Raw genomic sequence first — 19,631 nt, 5'->3', positions numbered from 1 at the left:
CTTGATAATTCACCGAGGAAGGATGAACGTGAACGTAACCGTCATTTTTTGTAATGAACTTCAACTCCTCTGCCTTTGGGTGCAATTTAACTGCTCCTGCACTGGTATACTGGTATTTCCCCTCAGGGGTTTTCACCTAAATGTGAAGATAATAAATAGTAACAAAACAAATCTCTCTCTCTCACACCTCCTGCCCCAAGTAAACAGTCTTACCCGAGGTCTATTACTATGGCAACACCAACATGAAGTATTACGTTATTCCAGCTTGCATCTAACCCAGGGATCAGCAACCTTTCAGAAGTGCTGTGCCGAGTCTTCATTTATTCACTCTAATTTAAGGTTTTGCGTGCCGATAATACATTTTAATGTTTTTTAGAAGGTCTCTCTCTATAAGTCTACATATTATATAATTAACTAGTGTTGTATTGTAAAATAAACAAGGTTTGCAAAATGTTTAAGAAGCTTCATTTAAAATGAAATTAAAATGTTGATCTTACGCCGCCGGCCCGCTCAGCCCGCTGCTGGTCTGGGGTTCTGTTCACCTAGGCCGGCAGCGGGCTGAGCGGGGCCTGCGGCCGGAACCCCGGCTGGCAAGAGTCCAGCAGCCAGAACCCCAGACCGGCAGCGGGCTGAGCGGGGCCTGCGGCCGGGACCCCGGCTGGCAGGGGTCCAGTAGCCAGAACCCCAGACCGGCAGCGGGCCTGAGCAGCTCAGCCCACTGCCGCTCAAGGGTTCCATCCACCAGCTCCTGCCAGCCGGGATCCCGGCTGCTGGACCCAGGTCCTGGCCCTGCCCCGCCCACATACATACATATCTTCTCCCTGGTTCTGGCCCATTCTCTTCCTCTCTCTGCACTGAGCTGAGGGTGGGAGTGCACTGAGCACAGGGCTGTGGGGCTCAGGGCAGAGGGCTGGGTCTGTGCGAGTGGGGGTCAGGGCAGAGGGCTGGAGGGGATATGCCCCTATTCCACCACCCCCTTTCCTCAAGGCCCTGTCCCGCATCTTCTCTGCCTCTGCCAGGAGCAGCGAGCACGCTGACTCTGCTCCTTCCTGACCCCCTCCCTCGCAAGGGCCATCAGCTGATCGGCCAGCAGGGAGGGAGGGACAGAGAGGCAGAGGAAGGGCAGGAACCCAGCACGCTGCGGGAAGAGACAGGGGAGCCGGCAGGACCAAGCTTCTGCCTCCTGCCCCTGCAGGAGGGGATTGGCAGAAGGTGGAGAAAAGCAGGCCAGGCCGGGCCGGGCCGGATTTTTAATGGCACGCTACTGCCTGCCGGAATGCCATTAAAAATGGGCACGCGTGCAGCCTTTGGTAGGTGTGCCTGATCTAACCCAATATTTTCAGTTGCTCATAACTCTCAAACAAATTCTTTTTAGGATACGTTTTTGCTTGGTCTCAGCCCAGAGGTGACTTTGGAAGTATCTAGACCCCATTACCAGAGTACTGTCAGCACTCTGCAAAACTACTCAATACAGTTTGGGGATCGGTTTTATAACGTTCCAGCTTTCATCCCAGAATTCACTTCCTTCTGCTCATGTTCAGACTGTGGCCTATGGGGGTTACTGCTGCATGTGCCTGGCATCTTAAGATCACACTAAAATAGAAGTCTGTTGGAATAACAGCAATAGCCGGCTACATGAGTTTGGCAACTGAACTCCAGTTTACAAGGCCTAAAGCAGTAGGGGCAGCATGCTCGGTGGAGGTATCGTACCCTTGAACAGGAGGCAGTCTGTCTCCTGCTCAGACTAGCCCACCTTCATTGATCACTCTCATTACAGTTGGTATGGCAACACCCATTTTTTCATGTTCTGTGTGTGTGTGTGTGTGTGTGTGTGTGTGTGTATATATATATATATCTTCCTACTGTATTTTCCACTGCAGGTATTTTCCATTCCGATGAAGTGGGTTTCAGCCCACAAAAGTTTATGCTCAGATAAGTTTGTTAGTCTCTACGGTGCCACAAGTCCTCCTCGTTCTTTTTGCAGAATCAAAGCATTCAGTACAGATCTGCCACTCAAAAGGGAGCGGGACGCAAATGAAGATGGAAAAGGAAAAAAGCACCCTCTTACCTGGACAACGTTGGGATACAGAGCAGCACATAATATTGCTGATATCAACTTGATGTTCTCTGCATTAGAGTTTGCCTGTGAAATAAATACATCCAATAAGTACTACAATTCCAGGTTACTACCTACATGCCTTATACCAGGGACCCTTCAGTGAAAACCGGGGATTTCTTGATTCACTATAGAACATGACTTCATATTAAAACTAAATTACTGACATTGTTGGTATCCTCCTTTTGAGCCAACTATGTAACTTCATATTAGGAGCAGTTAATGGATTCTGCACTCTCAGGTTATGTCTTAACTACACTTTTTTTAACCTTTAATTAAACTAATCGCCAATTAATTTGCAATAGTTAATATGTTTGTCAGAGCTAATCTGGACACTCCTCAAACATTTATGCTACTAAGTAGTTGATCCCTAGGGTAAATCACAAACCATCCCAGGTCTACATGATGATGTAGTCTCACCATTCTATGCTTGGTGTCCCGGCTCCAGACCTGCCAGTCGGCATAAGGAGATTCCACAGCTATTAAAACCTACATCAGCTGTCTCTACTGCTCCATACGGCCTGCGTGATCTCCTTGGCAAAGCACGTTCCTGCTTTCATAGGGCGAAATTCCATCAACCACATCTAATACCCAGTATCTATCTCTTGTTCCAAAATGAGAGTTGCATTAATTGCAACTTTTGGTATCAGTGCCCAGATAATATGGCCATGAGTGAGGTATATGAACATATCTAGACTAGGTCATCGCTCCAGATTGGATCCATGCCTTCACACTGTTTGGAATGTAGGCCATAGACAGCAACCTAGTGTGCGCCAACCTGGAAGCGGGTCACTTTACTGACTTGGAGGGCTAAGATCACATCTGCACATGTGCCCAGAAAGAACAGACAAGTTATCCCACAATACGCTGTGAAAGAATTCACAAGTCAGCTTTGATCAGAGCATGGATATGAACCATGAGCCGCTAAGAACCCTGGGAAGTGCCCCCAGAAGGCCTAGCACCTCACCTGACTGAGTGCAGCACCAGTGTGGATCCAGCACTCGAGTGTGATTGCTCTCACCTCTCCCTCGGGCCAGGCCCGTTTGAGTGGTCACACCCGTGTGCCAGTCACTCGAGTGAACTGTACAGTGTGGACAAGGCCTTCACTACTCCAGTGTGTTAATTATGTCAATTGATAATTAACTAGAGGTTAAAAAAAATCAGATGGTGCATACCAGACATTCGGTTTCCTTGGATCTATTATTCTCCCTGGATTCATTCATAGCGCCTTCCACCCTACAGAGCTGGCCAGGAGAGCGCAGCCATCCTTTCCAGCATGGACCTCACAACAGTCATCTACACCTCTGTCCCAGTGTGATTACAGCTCTCATTAGGGCTATACTGGAAACCTACTGGAAAGCTGCACTAGGAGAGTGCAGAAAAGCGACTCACCTCCAATCGCATTGCCTGTGCAGATCCACGCTGTGGGAATTGCATGTCCTGCCACAGGGCCATTGCAGAGTGGTTATTCATTAGGCAGAGTGCATGCACCTCAGATTTGTTGCTGTAGAACCAAGAGTATAAAAGCCCCCAGTGGCTAACTCCCTCAGTCTCTGACCCCAGACCTATGTTATAATACAAGTCTCCAAAGTAGAAGGGAGTAGATTGCCATTTTCTTCTTTGTCAATCACTAATCACATTGGCTAGTGAGACAAGCCTGCTCCAGCAAGCACACCACACCGAATGTTTGCTACAAAGGCCGATTAGAGATTAAAGCAGCAGTTTAAAGCACTAACGCTCCAGTTACCTCTTCTCCTGTAGCATCCAAAACACCATCTCCTCGAGACCACCTCTTCTCCATGTCCCTGGCTCTTAACCCCTCCTTCACAAATCCAATATCCGACAGCAGTTCTGTGAATTGCCTTTTTAGGCTCGCCATTTCCTACAAGTCAACAGAAAGCCTTGAGAAGTGCCACATGCACATGAGGTTAATTCACACCAGATTCCCCAGTTTAAACACCAATCGCAAGGATTATCCTTTGGCATCTCTCGCAATCACCTATGATCACTTTGGTTGCTTGCAGTAAGACAACCAGCGGATATGTGAAAACTCCAGGAAATGGTACCCATTTGAAGATGTTATCCAATCAAACAGAGTAGGAGGAGCTTGCAGTTAAGGTTGACAGGTTCCCAAACCCAGCTTTTGCCATTGTTCAGAACTTTCTCAAGCTTTCCTTCTGAGCTGAAATATTCCAACATTGGTCTGAGCCTCGGGTTGATTTTGAAGTTAAACATATCTGGTTACACTAGGATTACAGGCTCAGACAGTTGGCTGAAGTTACAGTCAGTAATATTTCCCAGCTCTCAGCTAAACTTGGAAGAAGATCTGAAGGATGGGGCAGGGAGAGGAGGTGAAATAAAGAGGGATGTGACTGACAAGATGATGGAGATTACTGTCTTTTTAAAAATAATCCTGAAAAATACTGACTCAAAACTGACTTACTTGAAGAACTCTTCCTGATAAGAAGTTCTCCCTGCAATAGCTGTAGCTTGCATGAGAACTCTCTTTGGTACTCAAGCGCCATCCCTAAATAATGGAAAAACCAAACTTTATGAATGATGCCTTGGATTTCAGAACACGTACACACTTTTGATCTGGGTCACTGATTTTTAGCTCACCTTATAAGCCTGGAGAAGAGCCAGGTAATCACTGTTTCCTACTGCAAATTCCAGCTTTTTTTTGTTCGCCTCCTCCCTTTTATCCCATGGAGACACCTAAATAAATAGATTGACACATTTCATCTCTGCTTCTCCCGTCGTTGCTCAAAGCAGGTGCTTTATCATCGGTGATGCATGTTGTCTTTCTTACATGACCAGTAAGCTACTGATCCGTTGCAGTCCTCATATCCATGACAAAAAAAGTTTACTAAGCAGTAACTGAAGTTCTCTGGGTATATTGCCTATGCAGACTCCTGCTGTCAGAGTTGCATGCTGTGATTCATTGGTCCCAGGACCGTTCCAAAGCAATATATTCATTAGGGGAGGAATGCATACTGACCACAGATTTGATATTATAAAAAGCTTCACTTCCAGAACAGTCCTAAGCAACTCTGTTTCCCCTACTCTCAATAATGTAACTGTCAAGAAACAGAAGGAGGGAGGATCAGGCTGCATCTGCAGAAGCAATATACTGGGGAACAACCTTCCTTCTTTTAGAGAACTGCCTCTGCAGACCTCACTGGAGGAGATTAGGAAGCATCAGAAAGGCCTTGTCTACACTAGAGAAAACCCTGAACCTACCACCTCCCCACTTCTGACTGGGAATGAATGTCTCACAGCCGTAACACTTGAGAGGGAAATGCCCCTGCACCAGGCTCTCCATATGTCAATTGGTGGCCCAGGAAAGAAATAATTGAAAGCAGAGTCCTGCTCTGGATCTGCACAAGGCCAAAACCTGTTCTGGACCTGCACAAGGCTGAAACCGATCAAAACCATAGCTTTACAACCCCTAACAATTTCATACAGTTAAAGCTAAAAGGAGAAATGTGCAATGGAGAAGGAAACAGGAGGGAAGAGAAAATCTGAAAGCCACCTATCTTCTATGGAAAGAGAATGGCTATGGGATGGGGCATTTTAGAACCATGACTCAACAAAACAGATCTGCAGTGGACGTATGGGCACCAAACACAGTTATATCACTCTCATACATTCCAGACTTACACAACTCCGACCGTGAGGGATTTGCAGAGGCAATTTCATGATCATATTGTCCACAATAGAGACTGTTTGTACCATTAACTATAGCTGGCAAAAACATATACTGAGATGGAATCTCAAAGATTCAGTCCTGATCTTTGATATGAGGTTGTATATTGCTTTAGACAGATATCTAAAAACTACAGCCACTGGACGTACAGAACAGCAGCTGATTTTACAAGCTAAGCCAACGTGTGCGCACACAGCCTGAGATCAGGAATCAACATTATATTCAGAGCTCAGAACTGTCAGCTTCATAACCTTCATGAACACTAACACCACTGCTTCCAAACACAGGTGGGCGTAGGAGATGTAAAGCATACATCTATAATTTCACAAGGATTATTCCTTGCACACACATTTATAGATTGTGTTTCTGGACTCACAAGAACTAAAAATTGAAGCTTTATGTACTAGTTAATATTTATAATCACTTTGATCTTTGATCCATTTCGTACTCTTAAACAGGACTGCTGTTCTCTTGATGTTATTTTGGCCTCTACTTACATTATTTGAAAACAATAATTAGTTATTCTGCTCAAAAGCATTCCACCCTCCAGTAAAATATTATGTTATTTTTATTAGGGATCAAACTGTTCTTGATAATTCTGTCTCTGCATGTACTTATGATATGAATATTTCCAGTTCAGGCACAAAAACATTTTATACTAACACAAAGATGCTCTGTGCAGTAAGTGGAACTGGTAAGAAATGTAAAATGACTCTTGTTGCAGTATACTGCAATAGTCACTTATGACTACAACACATTATTTTCAGATTTTGACACACAGCTGTCGTTTATTAGAGTGGCATACTTACAAAAGGGGACTTAAAGGCCAGACTTGCTGCTATAGTTAGTGCAGGATCCAGACAACGGAAAATGGTGCCAAACAACATTAGTTTCCCAATCCGCACATCGACAGGCAAGGAGGCCAAGTGATACCCCAAGGGGGTGAGCTTTTCATCTGGAGTTAAAGCGCCCAAGTCCTGCAGCCGCAGTTTCGATGCACGCAGAGATTCAATTGTTGGCGGCTCAATCAGGCGGGATAAGACAGATTGAAGGCCATGCGCAGAAAACATATCCAAAATCTTAATTCTTAAGGAAAAAGACAACAACTCAGTCTGCTGACATAGGACGAAGCCGCAAACTTTTTCCAAATCACTGAGAATGCCCTCCCCACGGCCTGCTTTCTAGATAGGTCATGCCAATGGGAGCACAGCCAACCAGTCCTCCATGGTCTACACTGGCTCCCTACTGACTTCCTGATCCACTTCAACATGCTGATCCTTATCTTTAAAGCCCTTAACAGGCACTGGCTAAACTACCTCAGATGGCCTCTTCCCCACCCTTTGCCACTGCAGCTGCAGGGGCCGTGAGCTAACTAACGACTAGGGAATCTGCTACTACTGCAGATCAGAACACGCTCAGATCCAGTGACCGTCACAACATGGTGCAAGATCCATCTTTGTACAGGCCCCTCGAACCATAAAGCTAACGAGCTGCCATTCCTCCTGGTCAAGAGCCAATAAGGCACAACTCAACTTGGGAAGTGGTCCAAAACGATTAGGGAAGAGTTTTGATCCCACTGACTTGATTCGGAGCCCATTCAAGTCAATGCAAAGACTCCCATTTACATCACTGGGCTTTGGCTTTGCAAAAGTACCTTCTAATCCTAAATTACTGGCATTGTTTTGAATGCTAGAAGTCTCCATTTGTAAAGGAACGTATGGAATGAGGCCGAACGTCAAAGGCCTCCCTCTTTAATATTTATATTGCAGCAGTGCCTAATTGGAATTGAACCAGGCTGCGTGCAAACACGTAAGACGACGCAGTAGTCCCTCTACCTCCAAAAGAATTTGTAATTTAAAAAGACAACAAACATGGGGCTGCAGGAAAGGAATGCAATATACCAGCAAAGTGCTCAGAGGAATATCTTCTTAGCACTGCCCTTGTTTATAGGGGTGGGACCAGCCAAGGAAATAGTGAGTGGAGGGTGTGTGTGAGGGAGAGGCTATGCAGTAACATGGTGGGTGGGAAGACCAAGGTCCTGAAGCAGAGGTAGAGTGGCAGTCAGTGAGAGACGAGAGCAATCAACAGCCAGTCAACAAAACAAAAGTGACGAGAGGGGGGCTTGCTGGCTCCCATGATGTCAGGAGCTTGGTACGAGTGTGACAACTCTGCTGCTCCGGCTGGAGAGAGAGGAGCTCCTGAGGGCCGGCCCTTTAAGACCGATTACGTTGATAATGGTTTACCTGAGACACAGCTGTTCCAAAGGCACTCTTTGGATTTCGGGTAACTGCTGCTTTATAAGCTGGTGATTGTAGTGATGGCTACTGAAAAGATGAAAGCAGACTCCAGAGGCTACGCGCCCTGCCCGCCCTTTCCTTTGCAATGCATTGGCTTTGGACACAAATGTGTCTTCCAGACTTTCCATTCCTTTGCTGGGGTCGTATCTACAAGAGGAAACAAGTCAAAATGGATGAGTTTCAATTCAAGCAGGCGAAGAGCACCGACACTGAAGCTCAAGCAGAGAGGTACTGCCAATTTTTGGAAGGCCATAACTACCAACACTATGGATATACGTCTGTAACAGGGCCATGCATGGAACTCCCATGAAGTCAATGGGAGCTTTGTGCACACAGTAAGCTGCAGAATGAGGCCCTTTCAGATTTTCTCCAGCTCTTTAACAGATGTGAATTCACACTCTGATGCGTTAGACAGTTTTTTTAAACAGATACCATGCAGAACACATCATTCTCCGAGATCACAGTTCCGCCAGAATAATCTCAATACCTTTTCTCTTTCATTTTCCCAGAATCAATCACAAAGACCACATCGTCAATGGTGATGGACGTTTCTGCAATGTTCGTAGATACGATGATCTTGGTAACTCCTACAGGGGGCTTCAGGAACACAGACTGCTGGTCTTCACTGGACAGCGAGGAATGGAGTGGATAAACAACACAGCTAGAAGAGAAAGACGAGCACATCTTTGCCAACCTTTCTTCCTCCCAACATCCGTCCATTCACACAAGCTTTAGCCCAGAGTATTGTAGGTTGCACATTCCCATTCTCAGAACAGAGCCCACATGCAGCCCATACCCGCTGTCCCCTGCCCAGCTACAACTTCAGATTGGAACTCCAGGGGCCATGGATTATGGGATGGACATGTTCCTTGCTACATCTCACCATCAGCTCTTCTGGTGGATACAGTCATCCGGCAGAATGCAGCCCACAGAGTTTACTTGCAAATATCCAGTAACTGAATTTGGCTGCTGACAGAGAAGTGAGCCTGGAGCTCTAAGGAGCAAAGAAAACGGGACCCACCCCTTAAGAGTCTAACAGCGACCTTGGTTTTCTTGATTCTCTCCACAGGCCCATCAGCCCTTAGACTGAACAGATCCAGTCCCGTAAGTAGCGCTGTGATAGGGTTGAGTACCCCACCTTGCACAGGCCACAGGGAGCAGGCCTTTAAAATATCTTTGGGGGGTGAGGGAGACAGGGTTTCAGAGCTGGGTTGCAGTCTCTGCTGAAGGGTTCCTGAGAGCAGAGCTCTTCTGAGCACCTAAGTGGGAGCCCACCTTCTTCCCCCAAAGCCGGTCAGGGATTCTGCCAAGATTTCTGCCTTGCAGGGTTCTGCTGTCTTTCTATCCCCATAAGCTCCTCCCCTATTTACTCACCTGAAGGCTTAAGGAGCCTGGTAGTGATAGGATCTGCATGCCTAAGGTGACATGTCCTATGATTCACTATCACTGGCCAAGGGCTTAGCTAGGTGCTTTTTGAAAGATTGAAATTAAAACAGTATGTACAACCAGGGCTGCCACCAGATTTACACAAGTCATTCTGCGGGTGTTACTCTATTCTGCTGAGAAATTTGGTCACCACAACACATCAGGCTAAGGTCACTCAACCTAACCAGGAGAATGCCTTCTTGTTTAAATGCAACGTCCAGACTGCGATCTAAATATGTGTGGGAGAGCTTCCCAACAAGTATAAGCTTATTTTTCCCTTTCTTGATTTTCTTCCTGCCCATTCCCACAAAATGTAGAATGTTTTACCTTAGAAATACCCAATACTTCACAGCGCTAAAAATGCAGATGTTTTTGAAGCACAAAACAGGGTAAAAGATAGAGTTAGACTCTATGTTTTTCAGCCTTCCATTGGCTCGCCGTAGCTAGTGCGTGAAGACCCACTGCAGATAGCACATAAAGACTATCTAGGTTCTTATACAACACCCATTACCGTGGTATCTGACTGCCTCCCAAAATTCTCAAGTTACATTCATCTTGGTCACCAAACCTGCAACTTTCCCCTCCCCGGTTTGAGGAAATGTGACTAGAACTTACATGGCAAACGTGCTAAGTGCATGATGGTTGAGCCACGGTGCTAACTTATAAAGGACCTGTTCCAGATGGAAGAGAAATGGAGAGAATGGCGTCTAAGCCGTCTCCATCACCAGCTGTCTCAAACAGTAAGTGGTCTGCACTTGTAACTGGAGACAGATACCAGAGTTTGAGTAGAAGGTAACTTTTTTTTTAAATCAGTTTCTTTACCCTTGATTTAACTTCAACACACTATTGGTTTTGGGACACTCTTGACTTACCGTTTACTGTGTCTATTATTGAAAAGGGCATTAGATTGTAGCTGTTCATAAAGCATCTTAATTTCTGCTAGACCAGGCAAAAATATCAGTACAGCACCTGTACATATGGGGGGAAGAAAAGAGTCAATAGACGAGTTCAGCTAAAATGCACAATTACACTTTGATTTTACCGCAGTGCACACAGGCCCCAGCCAAAACTGGAGCTCCATTTTGCTACGCGCTATATAAACTCACCAGCAGCAATGACCCCTGCCCCCAAGAATTTACAATCTAACCAGACAAGCCAGATAAAGATGTCAACATACTGTCAAAGGTACATCTCTTTGCTACAGTTTTTGTGCTGGCCCAGTGTACCCATCTGCCCATCCCCACAGAGATTAGGGGCCTCCCCACTCCGATCGACTCAAACGTCCTCAGATAAATTCGGAAGTTATGGAAATTATGTTTTGGATGAAAGCGCCAGCTTGGCACAACCTATACAAGCACATAACTGTTACATGTATTCCCTGTTATACAACCCACAATGGACAGACAGGTTACCTGATGGGTACGAGTGTTTGCCGCTGACTATCCATTCCAACAGGGACTCTATTAATTCCAGATTAACTTTGTCTAAGTCCATGGCAGCCATTGTTTTTAACACTGATTTACTAACCCCTGAAAGAGAAATTAAATCAGGGTAGGGACATAGGTGAGTTGGTGTCTCATAAAAGAGCATACACTATACAGTTAACTGAGAAAATGGCCAGACAGAGGATCAGCAGCCTTTCACCAAGCAGGATCCTGCATCCCCGTAAATATGGCTGAAGGGTACAGTAAGCGTAATACCTCTGAGCGCAGTCTGTCCTGCCCTCCCCTTCATTCATTCTTCCCCACTTGACTTCTCCTCATTAACTCTACCACTCCTCCCACTCTCCTCTCTTCTCACTCACACCCTATTGGGTCTCATATATTCCCAACGCACCACACTCCCTGTGTGCCACATCCAATGAACAAACACACTGTGCCAGCCCAGCACAGCTCACCCACACTGATAGCAGGCAGGAGTTGGGAATGCCATGGGGGCAGCCAAGGACTGACACCAGAGGTCTCCAGGACCCTGCACACAAACTCTGTTCTGCCTCCTCCCAGTATTTCATTTCTTAAATACAACAGACCCCAAAAGCCCTTTACCCTTTTGGGCTACTACAGTCTTCCCCCCACCCTTGAAGATACAACCCCAGAGCTGTACATGAAGGATTACAATGAAAAGAAGGCTGGGTGGCTATCGGATCACTATTTTGCAAGTCAATATACACCCCAGTGAAGTTCAGCAGCGAAGCCCTGGAACAGGAGCTTCCCGCCTAGTTGAGCCGCTGTGCTGACATAGGACCAAGTAAATCGAGACCATCCCTAACAGCTGTCCTTAAAAACCTCCAATGATGGGGATTCCACAACCCCCCTTGGTATCCTATTCAAGTGCTTAACTACCCTTACAGTTCCATCTATCTAACTTAAATCTCCCTTGCTGCAATTACTTCTTGTCCTGCCCTCAGTGGACATGGAGAACAACTGATCACCGTCCTCTTTATAACAGCCCTTCCGATATGTGAATATTTTTATCAAGTCGCTCACAAGCCTTCTTTTCTCAAGACTAAACACGCCCAGTTTGTTTGTTTTTTAAATCTTTCTTCATAGGCCAGGTTTTCTAAACCTCATCATTTTTGTTGTCCTCTTCTAGACTCTCCAATTTGTCCACATCTTTCTTACGATGTGGTGCCTAGAACTGGATGCAGTACTCTAGCGGAGACCTCACCGGTATCGAGTGGAGTGGGACAATTATCTCCCATGTCTTACATATGACACTCCTCTTCATACATCACAGAAAATTGAACTTTACACCATGAAGCCTCAAATTATGAAACTACGTGTAGTATACTTTACAATACATTCAAAAGTACCAGCTGGGAGTGTAAATATGCTTTTTGGGATATATGTGTGAGAGAGAGAGAGATTACCTTTGTACCGTATCAGGAGTTGTTTAAAAGTTAATTGCTGGTCTGGGACTGAATCCTTCACAGTAGTGTCATCCTCTAGGAGGCGAGCACATCTTAGATCTTCCTCTACTTCTTCTAACGCAGTTCTCTTGCGCCTTGCTTTAAGTTTCTCTTCTGGACCTCGTTTCGTGTTGTTCATGTACGGACTACCATCCTCTAAGACATACCTGAACATGAGCAGAGAGAATTCAGTCATAGGGAAAGCAGTTTGTACAGTCTACACCTTAAATTAAGCTTTCAAGGTATTATGCCATGCCCATCACCATGGTACCTCCATGCCTTACAAATTTATATAAAGAATATGAGTGGCTAATCATAGCCCTGACTTCTCTCTTCTGTCACTCTTTCTAGCAGCAGGTAGGAGTGCGGGGAATGTTACATCACTCTTAGCATAAGGAGTTAGCACATATTGTAAAGTCTGAATGGTCCTTTAGAATATGTGCTAACTACTTATACTAAACAATCTGTTCCACCTTGCCTGTAGCGGTGATGTTTGGAGTCCCTTTCCCAGGCCTGAAGAAAAGCTCTGCAAGGCTCAAAAAACGCTCGCACCAAGAGAAGTTGGCCCAATAAAAGATACTGCCTCACCCACCTAGTCTCTCTAATATCCTGGGACCGACACAGCTACAACTCTGTTGCATACAACAATGGAACTATTCCAAAGGGCAGTTACTTGTGAGAATGCTGTCAATGATTTCATACCTTGTCACTGCAATTACATCTTCCAGAAAAAACTGATCCACAGGGAATGTCCGACCTAAAGAGAAAAATTTGAATCTTAAAGGAAAATGCGAGCTACCATTTCAGGAGTGGCGGTCAGGGGAGGGAGAGTGTTAACAATTTCTCATGCTGGTGTTTCACCACTTCACCCCTTGTCCCACCTTCGTTAACTTAACAGCGCTATGGGGGGTCTTTTAGAACTATACTGCAATCGGTAACACAACTCAGTCCAGAACAAATGGCTGATGTTTCTCAAGAACACTGCTGGCATTCACTCAGTTTACACAAGGAGGATTCCTGTAGCAAGGTAATTTGGTGCAGTATTAGAATGATAGGAAGCAACGTATTTCCATCTAGCTAGGTATTTATATCATGCTCAGTGTGATATCTGAGCATTGTATAAATGTGTATACATCCAAATGGGGGCTTACGTGTACCCCTGGATACTCAAGCTCCTCCCCGTTTACCAGAACAGAAGGGATTGTTTTTTCCTTTTTTTAGGAAGCTGTGTCAGAGAGCTGGGTCTTGGAGCTAAAGTTTCTTGCCATTCTTGGCTCTTGCGTGAGTTCCAGAGCAGTAGGCCAACCGCCAATAAGGCTCTGTCTCCAGGTCCCCTTGTCATAGAAAATTCCATCATTCTGAGGACTGCAGCAAGGTCAGGCTGTCTCTGAAATAACTCAGGCGCAGCACACTGAGTTTTGAGGTTCAGGACCAGCACCTTAAACTTGATCTGATATTTGATGGGTAGCCAATGACCAGTGTTAGTCAGCAGGTGGGTTGCACCAGCTGGAGTTTTAGTAGCTATGGTTTCATTCTCATATATAAATATGTTGCAATACTGAAGGTCACATCTGGCAAAATGGGACAATTTCTCCTGGCCAGCCAAAGGGGGTAAAAGGCATTTTGTGCTGCTATTGCTAATTGAACATCCAGTCTCAATGGGGAGCCCAAGAGGACAACAGGATGTAAATCATGGACACTTGGGCAGACACCCACTACTGAGAGCGGCAATATGGAATAATGTAACTCTTCGAAACATGTCCAATACTATCACCTCTGCTTTATCTGGGTTTAGCTGCAAACACCTGCTCTTCATCCAGACACCGTGCGTACTGGGGAATATCATCCGATAAAGGAGCAAATAATCTCCAAAAAAGGCTCCAACTAAAAAGATGAATTGCTTGTTTCCCAAATTCAGGGTTTAAAAAAAAAATTGCAAAGCATTTTAATATTTACTGATTCTCTATATTTTAAATGAATTTAGCAAACTCTGCAACGAAATCCCCGTCTTAATATCTGATCTCCTGAGAAGGCAGTGGCTGAGGGCATGAGTGGATAAAGTGCACCGTTCCTAAGAAAGGAAGGTATTCTTGATGTTGCTGTAAGCGGCAATCCCTGCTGTCCATAAAGCAGCAGTGTTAAAAAGACTTTGGAGGAAATCCTTCAGCCAGAGGAAAATGTAGATGAAATGAGATCTAACCAAGAAAGGACAATTTTAGAAACAAAATAAAGCTTCATGAATGCACATAGGTACGACAGCAGCCTAGGACAGCGTTATATGTCCTGAAGTCCTCTTGCCTGCAAGAACTCTTCTGTGGCTTCTGGAAGAGAGCCAAATGGAAACTGTCTGGTGTGGGGAAAGCCTCATGCTAGAGATACATAGCTAAAAGATAGAAAATGAACAGAAAATAGCACTGAGCTCATGTCAATGGAAGACAATGATATTTCCCAAATGTAATCAAATATATTGATGTTACATATGTGTAAGTGGGTCTTATGCCAAACTATATGTAATGGACAGATTCCTGTAGCCAAACAGACTTGAAGTTTTATAAAGCAAAACTAAACAAATGGTACATTTATTCTTTAGGTTCATGCCTACGCTGCCCTTTATAGCCTGTGGTACGATCACCACCAGGGGCTGGGAAATCCTCAGCCTGGCACGCTTGCCCCTAAACCAATCAGACATTCTTTGTAACCTCTATCCCTAAGCTAAACAGGGCTATTATTCATCGGTAACATTGTACAATACACTAACAGAGAAACACTCCCCACTCCATTGTAAAATTTCTCAACGAAGCTGAAACCAAGCCTGTAAAATAACTTGTAATGGATAATAAAAAAATAACCGTTCTTCACCTGGTATGTTAATAACTGGACAGGAGTTAAAGTACTGAGAGAAAAGCTCTGCATTCAAGGTGGCACTCATTAGTATAATACGCAGGTCTGGCCTCTGAAACATAATATCCTTCAAAACCAGCAGCAAGAAGTCACTGAAGAAAACAAGCAAAAGACATCTGAATTTCTTCAGTGTTAATTTCCAAATCTCCTCTCTCTCTAATCTGCTCCCTTTCCTGGTGTCTCCACCAGCGTGGCAATAACACCATGTCAAGCTGCACTCACAATAGTGCCTCTCCGGCAATGGCCTTTAGCTAGGAATTTGGTCATTTACTATAAGTGACCATGGGTTATAATCATCTACTTGTGGGCTGTCCCTTTCCGGAGTGTCTGGATTCCGTGGTATATTTACTTAGATTTAAACAATACAAGCTCTTGGGTGCCCTAACAGTGAGTTAAGCTGATAACATAGTAATCCCCACCCAACAGTATTAAATAACCGCACACACATAAATTAACTCAGCCAGACAGTAAATCAAAGCAAGAGACAACCCCTTTTCACCCCTCTCCCCATGGGAGCATTCCCACCACCTTCACCAAAACACATCTCAAGTACATGACTTTTGCAGGAGGCCTAGAAGTTCATCAAATGCAGCTGGTTTTTGAACTGGGGGAAAGCCGGGTGGAAGGGAGGGGTGTCCAGTCCTGTGCTCCCCTACCAGGAACGCCCTTGCCAGCAGCCCCCTCTCTTTTAGAATGAAGAGGCTCAAGCATCTCCAGTGACTACAGCAGTGGCAGTATGTTGTAGGGAGAGCGGTGGTCGCAGGCAGGCAGGATCCAGAGCTTTCCAGGGCACAACCAATGCTTTTAAGCTTACCCAGAAACCGTCCACATAGCTGCAGCTGGTCAACAAGTACTAAAAGCATCTTTCAGGTCCCTTCTTCTCTGCTTTTAGAGTCACCAACAGACCTGGCCCCTTCCGGAGCACCAGCTGGTAAGAGGGGTGTGTTTGGGAGAGGTTGGATTACAACAGGGTTGGGAGGGGGAAGAATTAGAACATTCTGGACTGGGAAATCCCCATTTGGGGTGTTCTACTTGGGATGGGAGGGGACTTTAGGGCTCCCAGAGGCAGCATGTGGAGAATTAGAGCAGCTGGGGGACAGCAAGCTGAAATAGGGACGAGATAGTGACCTAAAGAACCCACCTCCCTGTTGTCCCTCCTGTCCCATCCTAAAACTTTCCTTAAAATGTGACTGCAACTGTGATGGGCGACTGGAAGCGGGAGGGTTGACCGATGTGCATTCTCCTCAAGGAGCTGCCACAGCACAAGCAAATCCCTTAGTCCCCAGGGAGAAAGAGACCAGGAGCAGTAACCAGAATCTCCCATATGGCCGTGCATACAGAGTACTGCCAGTAGCCCATCACACTGGCTGGAAGCAGTTTGATTTTAGTAGTTTGTTACTCGGTCATCTCAGTGCTCAACATCTTGTATTTGCTTTTCAGTTCTGGAATAAGGAACTATTTACCTCTCTTCTGTTCTTTCATGAACTTCATCAACAATAACATGGGTGATTCCCTGTAAAGTCATGTCTCCTTCTAGTCTTCTCAGCAGCACTCCAGTAGTGCAGTACAGCAGCCTGGTAGCTAGTGACTGGAACAGTACGCAAGGACACAAAATATTCAGTGGAATTTTAAAAGTTTAACAGCTTTGCTAACACAAAGTCTAGTGAGAGCACATTGCCGTATGTCACTCATGTCCAACCTGAACAGTCCTTGCTTCAAGCAGGAGCAAGCAATTTTTCCTCACCTTACCCTTAATTCAACTTAAATGCAGTTATCTGGTTCTTAACAGGGAGCCATTTTGCAAAAGGACAATGACATATCTAAACTATCTCATCTAATTCTTTCCTGCTTCAGTAGCTGCATGTTAAACACTTGACCATTTGTCTCCATCAATGAAGGTGAGAGCTACTGAAAGGGTAATGAGACTGGCTCTGGAGGAAGAGGGCTGTCTGTGTGTCTGATCTCTCTTTGATTGACTAATAAAGGTTTATATAGCGTCATTGATGCGTGATGCATATTTTGCCCTATGGGACAGAATGAAAAGGTGTTGCAATTGTGGGCAACAGCAGGGACAGAAAAAAAGAGCAAGGCTCAAATCGCAAGGCTCAAGTTAAGAAGGGACGGACAAAACAATAAACTAAAAATCAAACCCTTTGCAAACCAATTGGTCGCCATTGTAAACTGATCTGTTTTGTTTTTCACTCAAAACTTACTTTATAATTTGTTCAATCAACTTTTTAGCTTCAGATCTTTGACAGTCTTTATTTTAGATTTGACTTCACTTCTGTAAATCGTATTGATGCAAAATTTGTCAAATGTGGATGACAGGAGAAATCAAATGACAGAAAAAGCTTTAAAATACTAAACCTGCTTTATCCATGAAAAATGTTAGAAAAGGGGGACTGGGTGGCCCACAGAATAGCACTAGTAGGAAGTTAGCTCAATTCAGCCCACATCGCTAAGAACTGAAGTGCTAGGCTTTGATTCCTGCTTGGTGGCTAATGAAAGTGGTTTCATTCCAGTTTCCAGAGGACAAGTATTCAGATCACAAAACCCACTATCAGGACTGATTTCTTTGTTGGCCACCTCAGCAGAGAGGCTACCCAATGAACGTACGCTAAGACTACTACTACCTTCTCATCCTAGAAGGTGTGCCCGACAATGTGGCTTGAGGCAAAATGGCAGGGTAGCATGGGGAAGCTCGCACTGCTCTGGTCATACTGTATGAATCCTGTGGATAAAGGATTACATCTCTAGGAGAGTCAATCTACACCTTTTACAGCTAATACACACATTTTAAAAGAACTAGATGAAAAGACAGGCAAAGCATACAAACCTTTACACTTTCTAAGCGGATCTGGTATCCCACAGTGATCCCAACTCTTTCTGTTCTTTCCTTGGCTACGCGTTCAGCTACAGAAATGGCAGAGATCCTGCGAGGCTGAGTGCATATGATATTGGCTACCCTATTTGGAGGACCCCTCAGTGAAGCATCCAAAATAAACTGAGGAATCTGAGTGGTTTTCCCACATCTGCATGACAAAAAAATTAATTAAATGTTTTTAAAATGTCTTGTCAGGATGAGTTAGGAGGTTGGATTCCCATTTGTATTTCCTTGCTTATATTAGTTTGGGTCACACTTCATGTGAAATTCCTTAAGAATTCAAAATTAATCTACGATTGCAGTAATTTAACAGCAATGAATTATGCACTGGAGCACCTGATCATTCCAGAACACAGGCTGTATAATTAAACTTTAAATATGCCTTCCCGGGTATCGTTTGATACTAGAAGTGTATGTGTAAACCACTTACCCAGTCATGCCACTCACAACAAGCACCTGATGCTTAATCAGCAAATCAAGAATGGTTTCTCTTTCTTCCCACGCAGGGAGATTCTGTCTTTCTTGCAACATGGACTGGAAGTGCCTAGAAGACTGAAACATAATTAAGAGAAATTGATCTCTTTGGTTAGGAGCCTCAAATCCTGCCCTAGATTCACAGATTCAGATGAGAAGGGACCATTATGATCATCTAGTCTGATTGTTTAGAACACTTTCAAATACGTTATCTTAACTTCGGGTAACCAGACAGCAAATGTGAAAAAATCGGGACAGAGGGTGGCGGGTAATAGGAGCCTAAGAGGGCTAGCTCAGTGGTTTGAGCATTGGCCTGCTAAACCCAGGGTTGTGAGTTCAATCCTTGAGGGGGCCATTTGGGGATCTGGGGAAAAAATCTGCCTGGGGATTGGTCCTGCTTTGAGCAGGGAGTTGGACTAGATGAACTCCTGAGGTCCCTTCCAACCCTGATACTCTATGATTCTAAAAAGACCCCAAAATCAGGACATTTGGTCACCCTATCTTATCTCCTAGCAAAACAACTAATTTTACACTTAGCTGAATAGCTTAAGAAGCAGTTTGTCATTTAAAATAAATATCACAAAGTCAGAATACAAATGGATTTTATTTATTTATTTATTTATTTTGCACTGTACCTGCTTTATTCGGAATTGCTTGCAGATTTTGACATTTTCATTATACACAGACTTTGCCTGCATGTCATACTTTCTGGAAAGCTTCTTCTTGAGGTTCACATAACTCTCATTCTCCACAACAACTGTTTCAGGCTCCTCTTCCTCCTCATCTTCATCACTCTCAGGCTCAGACTCTTTTGTAACTTGAGAAAGAAAAAAGCATCTTAACATTCAACTCTGCAGAGATTGAGACGAACACTGGTTTGAGGCCTGGGACTTCCTGAGAATCCTGGACCACGGTCCAAA

General features: G+C 44.7%; 1 protein-coding gene across 1 annotated transcript in view; it reads right to left on the bottom strand.

Annotated features, from left to right (window-relative positions):
• Positions 1-19,631, bottom strand: part of DHX57 (DExH-box helicase 57) — a 33,221-nt gene that overhangs the window by 3,329 nt on the left and 10,261 nt on the right. Inside the window, exons 6-22 of the mRNA XM_045010356.1 lie at positions 19,347-19,528; positions 18,668-18,789; positions 18,190-18,385; positions 16,817-16,941; positions 15,312-15,445; positions 13,155-13,209; positions 12,414-12,619; positions 10,957-11,073; positions 10,417-10,513; positions 8,607-8,780; positions 8,066-8,266; positions 6,632-6,908; positions 4,736-4,831; positions 4,560-4,643; positions 3,864-3,998; positions 2,069-2,143; positions 2-136 (exon numbers count right to left, since the gene is read on the bottom strand). Coding sequence (XP_044866291.1) covers positions 2-136; positions 2,069-2,143; positions 3,864-3,998; positions 4,560-4,643; positions 4,736-4,831; positions 6,632-6,908; positions 8,066-8,266; positions 8,607-8,780; positions 10,417-10,513; positions 10,957-11,073; positions 12,414-12,619; positions 13,155-13,209; positions 15,312-15,445; positions 16,817-16,941; positions 18,190-18,385; positions 18,668-18,789; positions 19,347-19,528 — 2,411 coding nt within the window. The remainder of the gene's footprint in view (position 1; positions 137-2,068; positions 2,144-3,863; positions 3,999-4,559; positions 4,644-4,735; positions 4,832-6,631; positions 6,909-8,065; positions 8,267-8,606; positions 8,781-10,416; positions 10,514-10,956; positions 11,074-12,413; positions 12,620-13,154; positions 13,210-15,311; positions 15,446-16,816; positions 16,942-18,189; positions 18,386-18,667; positions 18,790-19,346; positions 19,529-19,631) is intronic.

This window comes from Mauremys mutica, chromosome 3 (assembly GCF_020497125.1).
Source record: "Mauremys mutica isolate MM-2020 ecotype Southern chromosome 3, ASM2049712v1, whole genome shotgun sequence".
Lineage (NCBI taxonomy): Eukaryota > Metazoa > Chordata > Testudines > Geoemydidae > Mauremys > Mauremys mutica.
This window is presented reverse-complemented; position numbering and strand designations above follow the sequence as displayed.